This window comes from Gavialis gangeticus, unplaced genomic scaffold, assembly GCF_001723915.1.
Source record: "Gavialis gangeticus isolate Ggan-Ray unplaced genomic scaffold, GavGan_comp1, whole genome shotgun sequence".
Lineage (NCBI taxonomy): Eukaryota > Metazoa > Chordata > Crocodylia > Gavialidae > Gavialis > Gavialis gangeticus.
In genome coordinates this window covers 56,541,914-56,562,266 of record NW_017729029.1, presented here as the reverse complement: position 1 = coordinate 56,562,266, position 20,353 = coordinate 56,541,914, and the positions used below count along the sequence as shown (strand labels likewise).

The window sequence follows — 20,353 nt, the reverse complement described above, 5'->3', positions numbered from 1 at the left end:
GAAAATTGGGGTGAAAGTGATTTTTTTCCTCTCTGTCACTTGCAACAAATGACAGTTTAAAATAGGAATGTACTTTTAAATTACTTATACTGTAATCATGGTTAGTAGGGCCATGCAAAATTTTGACCACCGTTTCATTTCGACGCTGTTTTGATGCTGTTTTGACTCATTTTGAGTTCGAAACAGCAAAATCAAAATGAAACAAAGGCTGTTGAAATAGCCTCGTAACAAACAAGGCTAGTCAAACATTTTGAAAGTCAGAAAGTTTTGACCATAGTGCTAGGGATGGGAAGTCAGCCCAGCTAGGGATGGGAAGTCAGTCCAGCTGGGCTGACTTCCCATCCCTGGTGCCAGATCCGCCAGGGGGCCATCCCCCGTGCTAGATTGTGGGCCTTGCTAGATCGCAAGGGGTGGGAAAGCAGCCCAGCTGGGCTGCTTTCCCGCCCAGCCCCCCCATGATCTAGCACTGGGGATGGAGAGGCAGCCCAGCTAGGCTGCTGTCCCACCCCCTGTGTTCTAGTGCCAGGGATGGAGAGGTAGCTCAAATGGTTGCTTACCCAACCCCCACGATCTAGTGCAGGGGATGATGAGGCAGCTCACCTGGGCTGAATTCCTACCCCCAGCTGGTGTTGGACAGTCAGTCCAGCTGGGCTGAGTTGCCCAGCTGGGCTGAGTTCCCCAGCCCCATGGTCCCATGAAACTGTCAAAATAGGATCAAAACCACCTCACTGTTTCGACAAAGTGAAACAGTGAGGCTGTTTTGACTCACAATTATATTTGATTCAAAACACTGTTCCATCCAGACCTCGAAACCGAAGTCAGAATGGAACAGTGCCATTTTGCACAGCCCTAATGGTTAGCTAGGAACCATGGAAAGTGCTCAAAGATTTTAAGGCCAGACAGAGCTCTTATATCCTCTGGTCTGGCCTCCTGGAAAACAAATTATAGAATTTTGTCCAGTCACTTCTGCACTGAGCCCTTTAACTTGTGTTTAATGATGAAAGGATATTTTCCAAAAAACTTCCAGTCTTGACTTTAGAAAATACATAACATCCCTTGATAATTTGTTGCAGTGGTTAATCCTTATCACTCTGAATTCTAAATTGAATTTGTCTGGCTTTAACTTCCAGCCATGGATTCTGATTATGCCTTTCTCTGGTAGGGTGCAGCCTGATGGGACCTACTATTCCCTTTCTGGAAAAGTATTTATACAAGATCAGCAAGAGACTTTGTCACCTTCTATGACATACAAAACAGACCAAACTATTTATCTCTTTCACTGTCAGGTATGTTTTCCAGCCTTTCAATCACTTATATGAGGCCTCTCCCATACGCACCTTCTCTAGTCCTTTGATTTTTTTTTTTAAATATAGAACCAGACCTAGATTTTAGGTTTGATCTGACTAACATCTTTTATGAAGGTAAAATCATCTAATTAATTATAACTGCAGATCACCTTAATGATACATCCAAGTTTCACAATAAGAATTGACATTCCATTGTCGTCTATGGTGACTCCTCCTTAAAACTAACACAAATAACTATGTCTCTCTCCTTCCTTTTCTCCTTGCTGCTCTTAAGGTCCCCATTCTATAGCTATGGCCAACACTATTCCTAAACTTTGCATTTGGCTGTATAAAAAGCGCACTGTTTTTGAATGGACCCAATTAAACAAGCAAGCCAGGTCACTCTCTTGGACTCTTTAATATTCATCTTGGCCCAGTGAAGGGAGTGCATGGGTTGCAACTTTAACTTATTAGCTAATGGTTTTTGCGTTGAATTATCCTGTGTTGGCTGCAATAGAAGCTGCTAGTTATTTAAAACTTTTGAAAAGCAAGTGACTTTATTTTGGTATCCTGATACAGATTTCAGATGCTAACTTAAGGCATTTGGTTTTGAAAAGTCATGTTCCATGACTGATTACTGTGTATAGCTATAGCTCCTTAGTGGGAAAATTATGGAATTCTGGAAGTTGGTAGGAAAGCAACTGTAAAACGATATCCATGTAGCTAGGTAACATCAATATTGTGCAGTTACATTGACCATTGCTCCATAGATTATATGCAAATTTGAACCTAGTAGTTCATACTTAGGAAAAACACACAACAAATCATGAATGATAACAATTTATTTCCCCAAAGTGGGTCAGATATGTCTTAAGGACTATTCATCTTTTAATCATGGGCACACACAGATTTAAGAGTCATTCACGACAGGAAAAAATGATGACGAGCAAATTGAAGTATAAAGAACTTATTTGAACACCTATGAACTTCTAACTCTTCCTTTGGAACTGTGGGTAGTTAAACCAGCCCATACAGGCTCCTCCAAGGCTCCACATCAAGTCAGCTGCTTGATCCCTTACAGCCAGAGATGCTTACTGAATGGAAGGACATGTATGAGTGAATTGCTCCAGGAACAAAGTGCTCAGCCTTTTTAAACTAGAGCGAACCTCCAGATAGACTTGAGGCACCCCCTCAGAAAATGCCAGCTCTTAATTTTCACTCTTCTTTTGCCTACAGAAAAATAATACAGAAGTTTTTCCATTGCAAAGAATTCAGAAAGAAGAAAGACCACAACTACAGATTTCTATTTGAATCTCTAGATTTATCGTGTGAATCATGCCATGGCAAGCTGGTAGAGAATCACTTGCCTTTATGCTCTTAGGGCCTGTTTTCACTGGTAAGTCTGCCTGATGGTAAGAAATGCTTGCAGGTTCAGGCCCATGCACAGTATAAAAAATGCAATGCAAACTCAACACAATGCACGCTGAACTCCGCCATCAAGGACCTGAAGAGTTAAGGAATCTAAAAATTAACTGACAATGAATACTGCATTCTAACAAACTTCTAATTGATCACATGGGACAACATCTTCAGAAAAGCCTAGGACCAGATTTGCAAGTATTCGGTACACACAACCGGGACCGGATTTTCAAAGAGCTTAGGATCAGCAAACCAAGCTTTTCAAGAATCTTTGCTTTTCTTCTCTAACTGGTAAATGAGTTCTTTTGAAAATCTAGCCCTGGAACAGAGCACAACATTGTTGCAGTAGTGTTTGTGTGCCTAAAAGTGCATGTGCACACACACAGTGTTTATTATTACTTTAAAAAAAGCACAACAGAGGAACTAGACTGGTTGGTTCATTTATAAAATCTGATCTTAAATGTACAAGAAAATATTCCCAGTCTAAAATAAACATTCTTGACACGGCCCCAACTGACATTAAAAGGCAAGAAAGCTTTTCTTTCTCTCTCTGCTGTGGTAAGGCTCTTGACAGACATATTTGCATCTGAACAGCCAGCTTTTGCCTGCCAGCTATTTTGAGGAAGCCAGCCACACACAAATGCTTAAGCTTGCAAAAGAATCAGGCAGAAACTTCAAGACTTCAAGGCCCTGCTACATGTTCAAATGAAAGCTGGATAGAAACCAGCTATAGAGTTGTTACACCGTTCCCAGCACTAACTTTAGAGCTAGCGGACTCTTCTTATAGCTGGAGAGTCATTTTTATCCTGTAATAATGACTGCATGTATGGCTTGTCTAAATTTATTGCATGACTATTATTTATTGCATAACCAGTTCATTGAGCGATGATCACTTTGCATTTGCGGCCCCTATTTGCACCTGTGGCTGATCTAAATTTATTGCACTATTCACCAGTCAATTGCATAATATACGCAACGGGTAGCAGGGGCCTCAAGAGGAGCAGATCGCATCCTGCACCACATTTTCCTTTCATAAAAGTAGCTTGGGAAACCCCGTGCCCTCAGCACCGGCTGGAAGAGCCTGGACTGATTCCCAAGCACCTGCAAACAGCTTCTGCAAATACTTTTTTTGAGTTTTTGGCAAAAAATGTCAGTTTTTAGTTTAGTTATCGTCCACGTTGTAGTTATCTTCCATGTTTCGGGGTGCAAGTTGTAGCCGTGTTGATCTAAGGACATAGGCAGACAAGGGTCTTTGGGTAAATCCAACATCTTTTCTTAGACCGACTGAAATAGTTGGAAAAATTCAGATTTTTTAAAATTAGACTTTTCCCAACTATTTCAGTTGGTCTAAGAAAAGACACCGGATTTACCCAAAGACCCTTGCCTGCCAGGTATAGTTAAGGAGGCCAGGCTGACCCCCACTACCACCGAGGCCACTGGGAAGAGCCCACAAGCGATGCATGGTGCTTTACTGTCCCTCTCCCCCGCACCACGCATGCGCAACTTCCCTCCCGCTCAACTCCCTTCCAACCCCAACCCGTCAGGGACAGCCTGCAGTGCGCATGCGCCTCTCGCGGCTAGGTTGTTTACTCCAGGAGTGGGCGGGGTCTGGCGACGAGAGCGGTTGGATGACGACAATTCCGGACATGCGCGGTGGGTCTGCGGCTGTGCGGGGCGGAGGAGCGCGGGCGAGTGCGCTATGTGTGCCCTGTAGCGAGCGGCGGGGTGCGGGGTCGTGCCGCCATGAACCTGCGGGGCTTGTTCCAGGATTTCAATCCCAGGTGAGGCGGTGCGGCGCGGCGCGGCGCGGCCCGGCCGGGGGGGGGAGGGTGGATGATGGGAGCTTCCGGTTCCTTCCCCCTCTCCCACCGCCCTCACGGCTCCTGCGGGGCTTCGGGCCAGTTTCTGGGGTTGGGGGGTACACAGTCCTTTCAAGCAGAGAGAGGCATCCAGACTGGTGGCAGAGGTGACGATGTCTCTATGAGACCAACCAGATATTTGCAACAGCAAAAATTTGCAAATAAATAAAAAAAATGTAAAACCTAGTTTTCTTTATTTGCAAGCTTTTTTATTTATTTATTTATTTTTGCAAATATCTACAGGCAGCCACTGCTTAGCGCTGTTTTGGTATACCGCTCATTTTACGCTGGTACCCGATTCCACTTGACACTCGGCCAGTTTCGTTGTGGTGCTCCCTGCCATGGGTCATCCCAAACTTTCAGTTTTGCTTCATGCTCAGTTTATCAGGACCCAATTGAGAGTGCTAAGCAAGGGTGCGCTTGGTAGCTGTGTTGATCAGAGACGAGAAGACCCGCAAAAAACTAGAACTCTTGGTTCCAAAATGATACCTTTTATTCTACCAACTGGGAAACAGCAAGAAAATTGTCCTTTTCTGCAAGCTTTCGGAATCAAAGTCCCTTCATCAGGGTCTGGGAAAAGTATAGATGATACAAGGTGATAAAAAAGTCCCCAGAGGTAGGAAATACACTTCATTTCTGCACAGAGGGAGCTGGAGATGGAAAGCCGTCTCCCTCGGAGCTGTGCTGAATAGCTCTTAGATGTGTAGATCAGGGACAGTTTCTTCCCTGGAGGTGCCAGGTGGCAGGCAGGGAGGGAGAAAATCTTTTTTGTTCTGCGGTGAAGTTTAAAATCCAAAATTGGCTTTTAAAATTTGGCATCTTCCATGGTTCGCTTAGCGCTATTTTGCTCTAACTCTTATTTTAAATTGATACCTGATTTCACTTAGCGCTCAGCAAGTTTCACTATAACGCTTGCGGTCACCATCTTGGGTCATCAAATACTTGAGGTTTCGCTTAATGCTCATTTCACTTAACACTCAGTTTTTCAGGAGCCAATTAAGAGTGCTAAGCGGGGGTTGCCTGTAGTTGGTGTAATAAAAGATATCACCTCTGCTGAGAGTTTTTGCTTCCTTTTGCTTCTAGATCAGTATTTCCCAATCTTTTTAGACCGCAGACCAACAAACTGCAGACCAGAAGTGACTGGCATATGGCAGACTGGCAGCCAACCCTTTTTTATACTTAGCATTAGACAAGGTTGGCTGCTGGTCCATAGCATGCACTTCTGGACTTCTAGTTGGGCAGCCAACCCTTTCCAGCCCGGTACCAGGCCGTGGCCAGGGGCTTGAGAACCTCTGTTCTAGACTAGTACGGCTACAACCTGGGAACCTGACAAAATAGAGAGAGAGAGATTTCAGGTCCATAGTGTCAAAAACATTGTGACCTGCTGGAGTCTTTCTACGTTCTTTGCAACAGGAGAACTGTTCTGTTGTTTTCCTGTCATCAAAAAAGCAGTGAAAGCATAAGGGCTGGCATTTCTGAGGTGTGCCTTAAGCCTAAGAAGATTGAGAACCACTGCTGCAGACCTTTTTCTCACTATTTGAGGATTTGTAGGCTCTAGACTTATTAGATGATCTGGCCTGATTTTTCTGTACAATCCAGTGCATAGAATTTTACTTGGAATCCCTGGGTGTATGCAACTAAAGCATGCGTTGCAGACAGCCAGCCAGTCTATGTTTCAAAGAGTAAAAGGAAACTTTCTTTAAAAAGGGAAGAAAAATATTTGCCAGACTGCTCTCTTGTTGGCACCTGGTAATGTGCAACTGCTTTACAATTCAGGGAGTTTGGGGGAGAGATCTCCCCACCCCCCAAAAAAAAAAAAAAAAAGGCCAAATGTCAAATTTAAATAACTTTTCCTTTCTAGTCTCAGGTTTAAGCTAGAAAAAAAAGACTATCCTGAACATTTTAGCACACGTTAAATGTACCAAATGTTAAAGACAATGCCTCAAGCATGAGACACTTCTGAAGTGTTAAAATCTGGTAGCATTACACTGTTTAAATCGTGGAGGAGACCAAGTGTGAGTGAGGGTCCACTCGAGATAATTGGCGGTGCGCAGTCTGTCAGAGTTTGGGAACCGCTGCTCTAAAGTGTAGCCCCAGTGTGGATGGGGGATTTCTGCAGCATCGGCCCCCGAGGTAGGAATTATTAGAGGAAGCAGGAGAGTGAGTTGAACAGTTTCACCTTTGCCCTGTGTTCCCAGGTTTGCTATTGCTATTGCTGGATGTCTTAAGACAGTTGGGTCAAAGTCGTACAGGACAGGACGGCATCCTGGAAGTTCTGAAGAACAGGGTTCATTAAGCATGGCTAACTACAGGCTTTACGTGATTACAGTTGTACTTTTAACAAACTGTACTTGATTGCCTAGAAAAAAATAGTGCAAAATGATAAATGCTTCAGGCAGTATACTCATGCAAAGAGACTAAAACAAATTAACTGCAGATGCACCATGTCAAATGCTGCTGAGGCAGGAAAAGAGCTTTTATGAAGTTTGAGTTGTTTTGTGGTAGAGGTTTTTTTTTGGTGAACCATAACTTGAAGTATAATTGAAAGTAGCCTAACTAAGCAATTTAGGAGTTCAAGTCGCCACTTTGTCTGCTTCCCACCCTAAAAGTTTTGATCTTCTGATAAACCTTTGTCACCCCTGCATAGTAATGTTCTGTTTGTTTTCTAGTGGGGAGAGGGGAAATGTATCTGGAAATAACCTGTAAATATTTTTAATAACATATGTTTAGAAAGTCATATCTTGACTTTTTAGTCAGCATCATAATGTATGTTGGTACCTTGAGGTAGCCTCAGCGAATATACCACAGAACACTGAAACAGTGAAGTTGTTTTCTGCTATTAAAAATGAGCTGAGGCATTTGTGCTGAGGAGAGACAAACCAGCATTGTTACCTAAACCAGGAGGTGCTGATCTTGTGAATGTTTCTTGTATTAGGACATTATGATAATGTAGAAGTCTGGCTTAGTAGGTTATTTTGTACAACTACATTGTATTTCTGACTTCACTGCTGGACTAGTCATTTAATCTCTGTTCTTTAGTTTACCAAGATGTAAAATACATATAATCATTTACTCATAGAGGTGGTGTCGAAGCCTAATTGTGTGTTACAGAGCACCTTGAGATCCTGAGGTGAAAAGTGCTTTCGGTACAAATTATTTTTGTCTTTGTACAGTAGCAAATGAATTCTTCGTGTCATTATTTTGCCTGTTTTATGGTATAGTGACAGATTGTTGTGTCACTGTATTCTGAGCATGTGAGAATAGTTTTGGATAGTTTTATAAAATGTGCTGGCAAAGCGATTTTAAAATTCAAGGTACCATTGCATTTATTTTACATTAAAATCTTTAAAAAATATTGGGACTGCAATATCCTTGCATGATTAGTGAGTAACATTCAAGGTTCTTGATATAGATTACAGTGAGGAGTTCACAGGTAAAGATTTTCTTGGTTGGTACCAGTAACTGATGATTAACCAACCATGCTGGCTGATGCCAATCTGATAACCAATATTTAGTAGTAGTGCAAGGCATTTTAAACTGCTGACATAAACCGTTTTTTTTTGTTTGCTTTGCGTTTATAACACATATGAGGCTCCTGCCTGCTCCAGCCCTTGACAAGGAACACAGTGACTGCCTTACTTCCATGCACATTGCCCCCTTGCCCATGGCTCCTACTCACAGCCCCACTCCCTGTGTACCCTCACTGCTGTCCTGGGCAGGCAGGGCAGACCCTCATTTGGACAGCGACACTGGGTGCGTTTGGAGCCCTAGAGCAGCCGAGCTCCTGCAGATGCTGGGGAGAAGCCACTTTTGCAAAGGTGCCTGGTGCCCAGCAGAGCACAGTGCCCCTCACATGGCACCTTACCTCACCCATGTGCAGCCCGACATCTGTGGCAGCCCTGGCATACAGGCACCTGCTGTGTATGTGGCATTGCCATGGCAGGAGCCAGTAACAGCCCCTTCGTTGCTGAGCGTGGTACCCTGTGACCACTTCCCAGCACCTCCTCCTGCCGCTCGCCAGGACTTGTAGTCTGCCATGGGCTCAGGCCGGCAGCAGGGCACAGAGACTGGACTGTACTCACCAGGGTGCTTCGTGCACACAGCTGTAATTACCGGCTGCAACGAGCAAAAAAATCCAATAGCTGATAATGTCATTTCTCCTTTTATTGGTACCAATAACAAACCAGTATATTAATGCACTCCTAATTACAATTATTACTTGTTGATTTATACTGCACCCAGTGTATTTTCCAGAAATGTAATTTGTTGAATTTCAGAAAATTGTCTATTTAAGCAGGGTATATCCAAAAGCTATATTGTAGGAGGAGAAGTACTTTAGAAGTCCACTTGTATCCCGGACATTTGCCTTACAAACATGCTTTTAATGTATTCCTTTGAAGCAATGGCTGTAGTGATGGGTGAGGTGGCATAGAGTAATGCATTTCAAGATGAATAAAGCTCATCATGAAAAGTGACTTGACTGTTTAAAAGTTGTTGGTTATAGCTGTATTGGTCTTTTATTGGACTAACTAAATAAATTTAAAGAAATGCAACAGCCTTAGTTTTTTGCTGTGTTAAGCAACAGTCTGGTTCAGAATTGCCACGTGCAAACAAAGTGAGTGTTGACTAAACTGGGTGTCCTTTGCTTGACAGACACTTTGGTAAAGAATCTACCTTAACTTCTGAGTTGTTTATCTTTCTCTTTTTTAATAGCAAATTCCTTATCTATGCCTGTCTGCTGCTATTCTCAGTTTTGCTTTCACTCCGTTTGGATGACAAAATACAATGGAGTTACTGGGCTGTCTTTGCTCCGATATGGCTATGGAAGCTAATGGTTATAGTTGGTGCCTCAGTAGGAACTGGGGTATGGGCACGAAATCCGCAGTATCGGTAAGTTGTGAACTCTTATTTTCCAAGTAAAATAAAGAAATGCTTATCCTTATTGAATGAGCCTCTTAAGCACTTTTTGATAGCTTATTGAATTAGTTATATTAAAAACATAGCCTGCCTGGTGGTGTTTAAAAGTAATAATTTTAGTACACAGGTCTTGAAAACACAGCTTTTGCCTCCCTGAACACTTTCAGTCTCAATAACAATTTCTTGCAAACTGCAGAGATACTATCTAGACACATTAGATTAAAACCTCATGGGTTTATCTCTACCTTTTGTACTCATTTCAGTATAATGATTTTTAAAATTATTCCAAGTAAACAAATGCATCCCACTCCTGTGGACCCAGTTATAGCTCTGAAGGTGATTATTGCAGCATAATTTATTTCTGTATAATCCAGGGGTGTCAAATTTGTTTGGCCTATGGGTCCATGGGGCTCCTTTACAGGTCAGATTTCGATACACCTCTGGCAGTGAGGTGAGCAGTGGCAGCGTAACGCACCTGGTTGTCTGAGCCACTGTCTTGGCTCAGGGAGCCATGGGGGTTAACACCACTGTTGCTTGCCTGCCAGAATGAATCCCGCACAGTAGGCACCCATACCTGGGATGGACTTGTCACAGTCACCAAAACAACAAGTCCCCAGTAGGGATCCATACCTTGGATTTTGGCAGCAGGGCAAGCAATGGCCGCTGTGTCAGCTCAGGAACCTATGAGGGTTAATGTTGCCACTTGCCACTCCTGAAATCCTACCCCTCCCAGGCACTCATGGGCTAAAGCAACCTATTTTGACACCCTGGTATATCCTAACATAAGCATCCCTGTAAATATTATGGGGTTACACATGCTTAACTGGATTTCATTTACTATTTATTTCAGTAAATTGATTTAGAAAAATTCTTCTAGCCTAGGGGTGTCAGACTCATTGGTCCATGCCCTGACCAGCATGTGGGGCTGATCTGTCATGTGTTGCATGTGAGTCCAGGTGTAGTTCCATGGACTGGCTCTGGCCCATGGGCCATGTCTTTGACACCCATTCTAGATCATCCTTAAGTATGTCTGCTATCCTTGGAAGAAGCTCAGCTGGATGAGTGCATGCCTTTGCTTGTTGTTTTCAAACTTCAGTTGTCAAGTACCAGATTTCCTGTTTTATTAAAAGATGAAAAGGTAGAATTTGTCTAAACTGAGATCCTGTTCTTGCAGATGGCAGTAGGTAGGCTAACTGTTTTAGCATCACCCTGCCTGTTGATCTTCATTTGACTTGGCACAGGTTGTGCATGCCTACAGTTTAAGATTGAGACCCATGTATTGGGTAAGGTTCCCCCTAGATAAAGAAAGTTGTCAAAGCAAAAAAGGTTTTCTTCCCTCCTACAGTGCCGCCTAACTAAACTTTCTCCCTTGGTGTTGATACCACCCTAGTCTGTTAAAACTTAATGAATTGTAATTGCATGTATTGATAAAATGCAAGCAGCTGTTTTGAAAAGTCTCAAGCAGTAAACTAGTTGCTTTCAGTATGGTTCCTCTGATACCAAAGTAATACCCATAATATTACTAGTATAGCGCTGAAAGGACTGTATAGGAATATATTTGTAAGTAGTTTTGCAGGTTTTTGTATTGGAGTACTAAACATTCTAATGTAAAAATATTCTTATATTGCAGCCCTACTTGTGAACTTCATAAACCGTATTAATTCAGATGTGTGTTTTCATGAGAAGCACTCCTACCTTAATAACTTAAATGTGAACTATTACATGCAAACCAGTAGATTCACAATAACAAATTTTCATTTCATTACTTTTAAGCCAGGCTCACAGTTATCTTTGTCACGTTTTCCAAATTGATCTTCAGGACTTCATAAAGCCAAGAATAAGACCAAAGACAATAATCTGTATTTATGCCTTTAATGTGGTGCCAGTTAGAGGAGATGAGAAAAAAACTGAGTGCCATTATGTCAATATAATAGTAATTTGCAGATGTCATTTTACTTAATATGTATAATAGTGAAAATGATTGCTATCTCTCTGGCATATAAAGATCGCATTGTGTTGGGCTGTATAATTTGATTTATTATATCTTTGTCTTTTTATCTAGTTTAAGAAAACACATCACTATTTTTCGTAACACCTTTTGATCTTGAAATTATAATTGAATGAATTATTTCTATGTTGAAAATGTGTTATGTAAGTTCAAGATGATCTCATTGAGACCAGAAGTAGTCAGTATACCAATAGTTCATAAATTTAGAAACCATCCTGTCAAGGAGTGGTTCTATCTGTAAAAGAGAAAATGCATATTCTATTATTAAAAAAAAGTGCAATAGGCCACTCCTTATTCTGCTAAGAGAGGTTTGGGGCTGGTCAAAAATATTCCAACCGAGGGGGGGGGGGGTTTCTTGGAGGATGCTGATTTAAGAGACTCGGCACACTTCATAAAACTTACTAATTCAATTGGAAGCTTTGATAAAAACCAGACAGGCAGGCTGGCCTGCATGCTTTCCTGCCAGCCCAACCTCCTGCAAACTGTCCAGGGAACAAGCTGAAAAAATCTGTCTTGGTTCTCTGAAAAGTGTGCGTCAGGAATTTGCTCTTGTGGAAATTTTTTAATTTGTGTTTTGATTTGGCTTTAAAGTTTTTTTGGGTTTTTTTCATTTTATTTGAAGTTTCAAAAGAGAGCAATTCTGTTCCAAAAATGATATAAAAATGTTGGCCATCATTTGTATAATATCAAATGTCTACATGGCACCGGATAGACATAGATTATTTTTACATTGTTTTGGAATGTCTGCATGAGTGTGTTCTTTATACAGTTGCATGGATTTTGATTGCTCTCATATCCCTCTTTAGAGCAGAAGGAGAAACGTGTGTGGAGTTCAAAGCTATGTTAATTGCAGTAGGCATCCACCTGCTGCTGCTGATGTTTGAAGTTCTGGTATGTGACAGGATCGAGAGAGGAACTCATTTCTGGCTTCTGGTCTTCATGCCATTATTCTTTGTATCTCCAGTGTCAGTTGCAGCGTGTGTCTGGGGCTTCCGACATGACAGATCTCTCGAGGTAATACTGTATATTCATAGTAGCATTTATGACTCTGAGTGATAGAAAACTTTTTTTTCTATACTGATCACTCTGAAGAGTGATTTATCTGTCAGAGTCCTTTGATGACCAGTACTGAAAACCCAGTATAGAAATTCTTTCAACATCAATTTTTCCTAATTAAGTTATCTTTTACTAAGAATGTATTAAATTGCATCATGTTCTAAACCTGTCTTTATCCTTAACTAACCTAAAAAAACAGTGCACTACAGAAGGGTTTGACTTGAGAACTAATTTTGGACACTTAAAGTGAGTTTAGTGCAGACCTGTTTTCAGAAGATTGATAACAATTGGTAGGCTTGTTATGACCTTTAAAACTCTATTGTTAGATGAGGTGACTAGGCATTTTCTAATGTGCGGGTATACTGAGTTCAGCACATTCTGGAGAAGAAAGAATGTTATGGAAGTGTCTGTCTGGGTAGCTTATGGATTATAATTTTGGATGCCTAGAAACCTGCTGATATTAAAACATTTTCAAATGGAGTTTCAGTCTGATTTCTGTTTCTAACACTTCTTAAAATGCAGTCTGTGTGGAAGTAATCATTTTCTAGCAGGTACTTGATTACCAGATGATTTACAAGACGGTAGCACAGCCAATAAATATTAGTAAATAAAAAATTGAATCCCCTCACTCGTAAAAGGGCACAGATCTCTCAAAGGGAATATAAATTACACATCTAGAGCTCCAACTCATTTTTCCACTACTGTTCTCTGTGTGTTTTTTCATGCTGTTTTGCTTTCCTTCCGTTTTCCCTCAAGTTTTACCTTTTCTGTTTGCCCTCATTAAATGAAGCTCTTCACGTGCACATCACACCTCATATGTCTTTACTGCAGAAACTTTTGTAATGTTGACTAAAATATAGTCAACATTATATAGAAAGTAATCTGTTTAAATTCGCTGATGACACCAAAATTTGGGGGGAGGTGAGCACGCTAGCAGGGAGGGAGAGATTGCAGAAGGATCTGGATAGGTTACAGGGGTGGGCTAACAGGAACAGGATGCGTTTTAATACGGACAAGTGCAGGGTGCTGCACTTGGGCAGTAGGAACCAGCAGCACACTTACACAATGGGGAACTCCCTACTTGAGAGCACGGAGGCAGAAAGAGATCTTGGAGTCATTATTGACTCCAAGATGAACATGGGCCGACAATGCGAGGTCATGGTTGGCAGGGCTAACCGGACCTTGTCATGCATCCACAGGTGCATCTCGAGTAGAGCCAAGGAGGTGATCCTCCCCCTCTACGCGACGCTGGTCAGGCCACAGCTGGAGTATTGTGTCCAGTTCTGTGCGCCCCATTTCAAGAGGGATGTGGACAACATGGAGAGGGTCCAGAGGAGGGCCACCCGCATGATCCGGGGACAACAGGGCAGACCCTACAGTGAGAGACTGCGGGACCTGAACCTATTCAGCCTCCACAAGAGAAGGCTGAGGGGGGACCTGGTGACCGTCTATAAACTCACTAGGGGGGACCAGAAGGGTTTGGGGGAGACGCTGTTTCCCCTAGCGCCCGCTGGCATAACAAGGAGTAATGGGCACAAGTTGATGGAGAGGAGGTATAGATTGGACATCCGCAAGAACTACTTCACAGTTAGGGCGGCTAGGAGCTGGAACCAACTTCCAAGGGAAGTGGTGCTGGCCCCTACCCTGGGGGTCTTTAAGAAGAGGCTGGATGCCTACCTGGCTGGACTCATTTGAGTCCCGTTTTTGTTTTGGGGTTTTGTTGTTCTTCCGCCCTGGCGGGGGGGCGGGCTAGAAGATCTACTAGGTCCCTTCCGACCCTAAATCTATGAAACTATGAAACTATATGAGAGTTGTTTAACTGTAGTTATTATAAAATAGATACTTTGTGACTGGTCTAAGCCAATATGAAATAGCATACATTGTCTAATCTCTGGGCAATACTGACATCTTAGAGGTACTTTAGAAATTTGCATCTTAATTTTAAAAGAGAAAATTATTTCCTTTATTTTTTATTTTCTTTCTTAAATGCCAGGGTTCTCACTGCGTCAGAGTTAATTTTTCTGGTCCCCTAAACTTCTACCTACTGTGGTAGGTCAGTAAACTTTGGGAAACAATGTTGCCAACTCAGATGACATTTCATTTTTTACCTCGTTTTTTTGAGCTAATCATAGCTGTCAATTCTCAGTACCACTTAGTATTAGTTTTAAAATACAAATTTTATTTCTGCTGAAGCCTGAAATAATGGTGAATGGAATGCTAAAAGCTTTCATTGATTTTTTTATCATTATTATTTTTAATGCAACTAGTATTTATTATAGCTGTGTGGCATATTGAAGATGTCATTATTTTAATTACACAACAAACTGTATATAACGTGAATATCCAGTCCGCTCAGTGCTGCTTATACCATTTCATTTTATATAGGACTGTGATTCAGGGCAGACCAACTTGGTTTCAATTTCACATTCTGGCTGCCCTGCACTAGCAAAATGTAATGTTTGACCTACTGTTAAGTACTAAAGGGAATGTCATAGTGGGGAAAAAAAGCAATAACAAACTGTAATTAAAAATAGTTGTGCAAAGCATAAGTTTATAAATAGAAACAAATTTATATTTTATTTATTTAATTATAATCTGATAAAATAGTGTTCTTCCTACTTCCATTTCCAGTGTTTAAAACTGCTAACATTTTTAACTGACCGGGAGTAAAGATGATTAAATGCAAAGACATATGATCCATTTTGATTTTTTTTTTCCATCTTCAGTTTATAACAGGTAAAACTAAAATAGGTATTGTATATATGGAAGGGCAGATGACTAATATTATATAGCTATATGCTAGACTAAGTTGTGTTCAACGTTTAAGCACTATATGCTGAGCCATAAGTGTTCTGTCTTATATTTTGGGCTGTGTGTTTATTAATAGTGCTCAGAGGTGACTCTAATGTCTCTCTCTTATTTCTAGCTGGAAATTTTGTGTTCTGTCAATATTCTCCAATTCATATTTATTGCACTCAGGCTAGATGAGATCATCAGATGGCCATGGCTTGTACGTAAATTTAATTTTCTTTTATATCCTCACTTTTAAATGTGGAGTCTTTATGGAAACATTGAATATGCTCAGCTCAGGTGTGATCTCATTTCTGTTGATTTGCTTATCCCGTAATTTTTCACCAAATGGCTAGTTCAGGAAACCTGTGGAGATAGTTTACTTTCATCAGAGGACAACTTTTCATTCAAGGGGATTAAGATGGTGTTGTCACCATGTACAGTCAATCTCTGATCAAATGTTAAGGAAATAACATAGAAGGAAAATTGCTGTTCAGATAGTAAGACCATGACATGGATGGGAAATGCTTGTATAGAAACAGTATTGTAGTAAATACTGGGAGATTTTTGCTTTCTCAGTTAGTATCAACAAAAATCCAGTTACTCTATAGAGTTAATCTTAAAATATACTGAAGTCTGAAACTTCAAAATGGCCCTAAAGGATACAAAATCTATTTTTTATATGTGGACTTAGTGTGAATAGATGTCAAAGTTAATGTGATAGTATGGCCACGTGCCCTTCTTGCTTTGGAACTAGAGTCAAGAATGAACCTGAAAAGGATTAAGAAACTTGTTTAGCAAAGGGATCTAGCAGAGAGCCCCCATTCATAGTGTCTAGTCCCCTTTTTGTTGAAATGGAATTAGTCTGAAGTGATTTTAAATTGTTTCAGCTAATTTTGTTAAAGATCCTGTCTAGACAGGTTTTAAGAAGCTTATCTGCTAAACAGAGACATTTGATACAGTACTTAGTGTGGTGCATGGTTCATGAAGCTTTCTTATTAAAGAAGTAATATTAAAGGCAAAGTATTGCAGATCTACAACAAATTACTTGAATCTACTTGGCAGTCTTGCTAAAAATTGCCCCCAAACTAATGCAATAATTTGCCCAGGAGGAAAAATAGCTCAGGACATCTTTCTCTTTCAGGTTGTCTGCGTTCCTCTGTGGATCTTGATGTCGTTTCTGTGTCTGGTCGTGCTCTATTACATTGTTTGGTCTGTCCTGTTCTTGCGGTCAATGGATGTGATTGCCGAGCAAAGGCGGACGCACATAACGATGGCGATCAGTTGGATGACAATCGTTGTTCCGTTACTCACGTTTGAAGTAGGCAAATATTTTATCTCCTATGTTTGAATTACAGTGAGAATTTGAAGTTGCTTTATTAATCAGTTTCCTACATTTGCCCAGTTTTGATGTAATTAAAGATGCTTTTTAACTTTATAGAGGGAAAGATAGTTTTTAAGAAATAAGGATTTTTGTCAAGTAAAAAGACATCATAATTCACACAGGCATTGGAAAGATCTTCTATTTCATATCTAGGCTATGACTTAATGTACTTGTAGAAGAAGTGTACTTAACAGATAAATTGTGTTAAAGGTCTGAGATGAGAGGAGCTCTGCATAGGTGCACCTATCTACTTGTTCAAACTAACTGGGTAAATTGAGACCCGGAGTTTAAGATTATGTTTGTATTGCAATCAAATTGATATCACTTTTTTCCCATTAGATTTTACTTGTGCACAGACTGGATGGACATAATGCATTTTCATTTATACCCATATTTGTCCCACTTTGGCTGTCTTTGATAACATTAATGGCAACAACCTTTGGACAGAAAGGAGGAAATCACTGTAAGTATCCAAAAATATGCAGTATTAGATTTTTAAAAGCTTATGTTATCCTCAAATATTGAACATCAGAACGTAGTGCATTTCTGGAAAGGCTCAGTAAAAATACTTGTTATACAAATACTTCTAGAAAGAAAAAGGACTAGAAAAAAGGTAGAATGTCTAAAACAGTTTTAAGTACTCTATTCTGAAGATTTTGCAGTAGGGATTTTATGTAGGGGCCTTTCAGTGGATTGGAAGGTGGTATGCCTTGCACTTGCGTTGGAGGTATTTTGCAGCATTTATTTGTACTACTTGTTTATAGACTACGAACACTGTGGGCTCTTTCGTGTTGAAAGGAACCAAATGTAGTGTGTTATTGTAGTAAAATTCTGCCTAGCTGTGAATACGCTAATAGTTGTTTTTAGATTGCAGGCAGCTTTCATATTCAGCTATTATACCAGACATTTCTGTGCTGCAACTGCAGAAGAAATAGCATTAAGAAATTTTCAGTGCTTAAAATATCTTTTCACTATCATTGATGGTTTAAAACCTATTTAGCCCCATTACAATGTATATCTTAGCTTCATGGTGTCTGTCTTCCAGTGTGAATGAAGCAGGTCTTGTTAGGCTTTAGACATGAAAACCTTGAAGCATGCAGCAGCCTGATAGAGTATTTGGGGACAGCTGTAACATTGGTTGAAGTCACCAGAACTTAAGGCAGGGTGGTGCTATCAAGACTGAACCAGTTAGTCTCTGACATGTCGCACTGCCCTGTCTTCCTTGGTTTCAGTCTAACATGGCTAACTACCTTTCTGCTGATTTAAAGTGCAGCCGTATCTAACTCTTTAATAAGGCTGTACGCTGTTGCTGCACATTCATGTTCTGCAGCACCTAATGAAGGTGAACGAGTATGATATGATACTGTACCATTCAACCCAGATAGTTCCAATGGGGTTAAGTTAAATGCATCATTGAAATATGGCAGCTGACACCATGTGTGATATCACCCTTCAAGAATAACATGGGTCTCCAGTAGCAAGCAGGCAGGATCTTGGCTTAATATAAAGGAGGGGAGGGGAGGCTTCAGTGGAAACATTGCCTCACGCTAGGTTTTGGCATTATTAATTCATGGAAGTGTCATGCATTAGCTAACCAACACCAGTTACTTGAACGATTTAGAATTGTGTATACTTGTGCAACAAAATATGTGATTGTAGATGAGGTGAATATACTTCTGCTAGCTACATTAGCAGTGAAGATAGTAGACTCTGCTTTCACCACACACTGTTGTTGCTAGCTTAAGTCTTTTGAAGACCATCGGTACCTGTTTTGCCAACCTGGGCTGAAACCCGTGCTATTGCATGTGTGCTGCTATTGTTGTCTATGTTGTGAGATTTAACTTAGCATTATATTTCTACCTCTGCTTTAAGTGCACCTTCATTTTGCTGAACAGCTATACCTTTTTGGCTACCTCCCACTCCACATAATGATCTAGCCTGACCCTGTATAACCTATAAAATCTGATGGGATTTTGCTTCATGGTACTATGGCTGCAAGCTAATACAATTTGAATTTGCAGTACTGTGTATTATACATACTATATCATGTAAGCAACCTTTTGTAAAGCAGCGCTTGTTGTTTATTTATAGGAAAGAGTTCTGTATGAATAATTAAATATAATTTAATGAGAGCTTAATTAAAAGAAGAGATTGCTTAATCGTATTACTTGATTAAAATTTGATATCCTTTAGGAGTGAAATCTAAACCTCTTACAACTTTTCAGGGTGGTTTGGAATTCGCAAAGACTTCTGTCAATTCCTGCTTGAAATTTTCCCATTCTTAAGAGAGTATGGAAATATTTCTTACGATCTGCATCATGAAGATAATGAGGAAGCAGAAGAAACACCTGTTCCAGAGCCTCCAAAAATTGCACCAGTGTTTCGGAAAAAGACTGGAGTGGTCATCACCCAGAGTCCTGGGAAATATGTTATTCCACCTCCCAAGATAAACATTGACATGCCAGATTAAGGTCATTTCAAAGGTGAATTGATACCACCCCCATGAAACTGGAACTGGGAATCAGCAGCCAAACGTATTTCATCTCATGCCTTGTTTGAATTTCTTTTAAGGATAGATATTTGTGGATTAGTAGCTTGTGCTAAAGGAATTGAAGATTTTTTTTTAATATTGTTTTGAAACCTTTTCATGTTTGCTCAAAATCTCATGGAAGTTAATCAAAGTGGGAACAGTAATTGCAGTAAGGTTAACAGAAGGAAACAATCTTTGTCTAAAAATGCACCTATGAAGTCATGACTGAAGATACAACCCCCAATTCAGAAATGGGGAAAGCAAATGTAGCAAGATGGGCATTGAAAACTTGTAATTCCGTGGTCTGACCTCTCATGAGTGACATTCAGACTTTCCTACCCTCATTTAAGGCTTCTAAACATTGGGTTCCCAGTGTTATGGTGGGTTTTGAATGTGTTTGTTGTTCTGGTTTTTTTTTTAATCCATGAAGATAGGTGATTGTCTAAATTGTGAACCTTTTTATTGGATTGGTTACAAACCTGCCTGTATAGTATTTATATAAACACTTTAGCTTTGTAATATATTTGGTTCAAAGTCTAGTTCTGTACAGTATAAATATTATGTAAAAATATTTTTTTAAAAAGCCTGTATGAACTGCATATGCTAATACAGAAGATTGTCTTTCAAGTCTTAAATGTACACTTGGCTTCATTTCTGTTGAAGTACGATAGGCATGTAGTAGAACATTATTAGCATGTCTTTACCTTTCATTACATATTCAGACAAGATCACTATCTAACACCACAGGCACAGGAGTGTGGCACTTCTTACACGAGACTTGAAGGCTTTTGTTTTATATAGAAATGTATAACAGCTTATGTTATTTTGAGTTAGTAATGTAAATTATTATGTAAATAACCAGAACTTTTGCACTGGCTTGGGGGTAAATGTTAACATTGTGTTGCTTTTCTAGTTCTGTATTCAAATTTTACTGTTAAGCAGCACATTTTTCCTTCATTCTCCCCTTCAGCTGTTCAATAAAATATTTTCTTCTGCATTTTGTGCCAAACTATACTTTGTTTAAGCATTCAGCATTTGTTGGTTATCCTCACACCCATTGGTTTAGCTGTCATAAATATATCAGTGCCAAATTGCCAAAAATGT

General features: G+C 40.3%; 1 protein-coding gene across 1 annotated transcript; it reads left to right on the top strand.

Annotated features, from left to right (window-relative positions):
• Positions 1-4,352: 4,352 nt before the first annotated feature.
• Positions 4,353-20,246, top strand: TMEM185A (transmembrane protein 185A). The gene is made up of 7 exons (XM_019521653.1): positions 4,353-4,486; positions 9,278-9,454; positions 12,296-12,503; positions 15,472-15,555; positions 16,480-16,656; positions 17,059-17,182; positions 18,945-20,246. Exons 1-7 carry the CDS (start codon positions 4,449-4,451, stop codon positions 19,187-19,189), a joined length of 1,053 nt encoding a protein of 350 aa, XP_019377198.1. The 5' UTR covers positions 4,353-4,448; the 3' UTR covers positions 19,190-20,246.
• The last annotated feature ends 107 nt before the right edge of the window (positions 20,247-20,353 follow it).

Coding starts and splice junctions, on each gene's coding strand:
- TMEM185A (XM_019521653.1), top strand. CDS start 4,449: ATGAACCTGCGGGGCTTGTTCCAGGATTTCAATCCCAG. Junction 12,504..15,471: donor GACATGACAGATCTCTCGAG/GTAATACTGTAT, acceptor TCTTATTTCTAG/CTGGAAATTTTGTGTTCTGT. Junction 16,657..17,058: donor TTCCGTTACTCACGTTTGAA/GTAGGCAAATAT, acceptor TTTTCCCATTAG/ATTTTACTTGTGCACAGACT.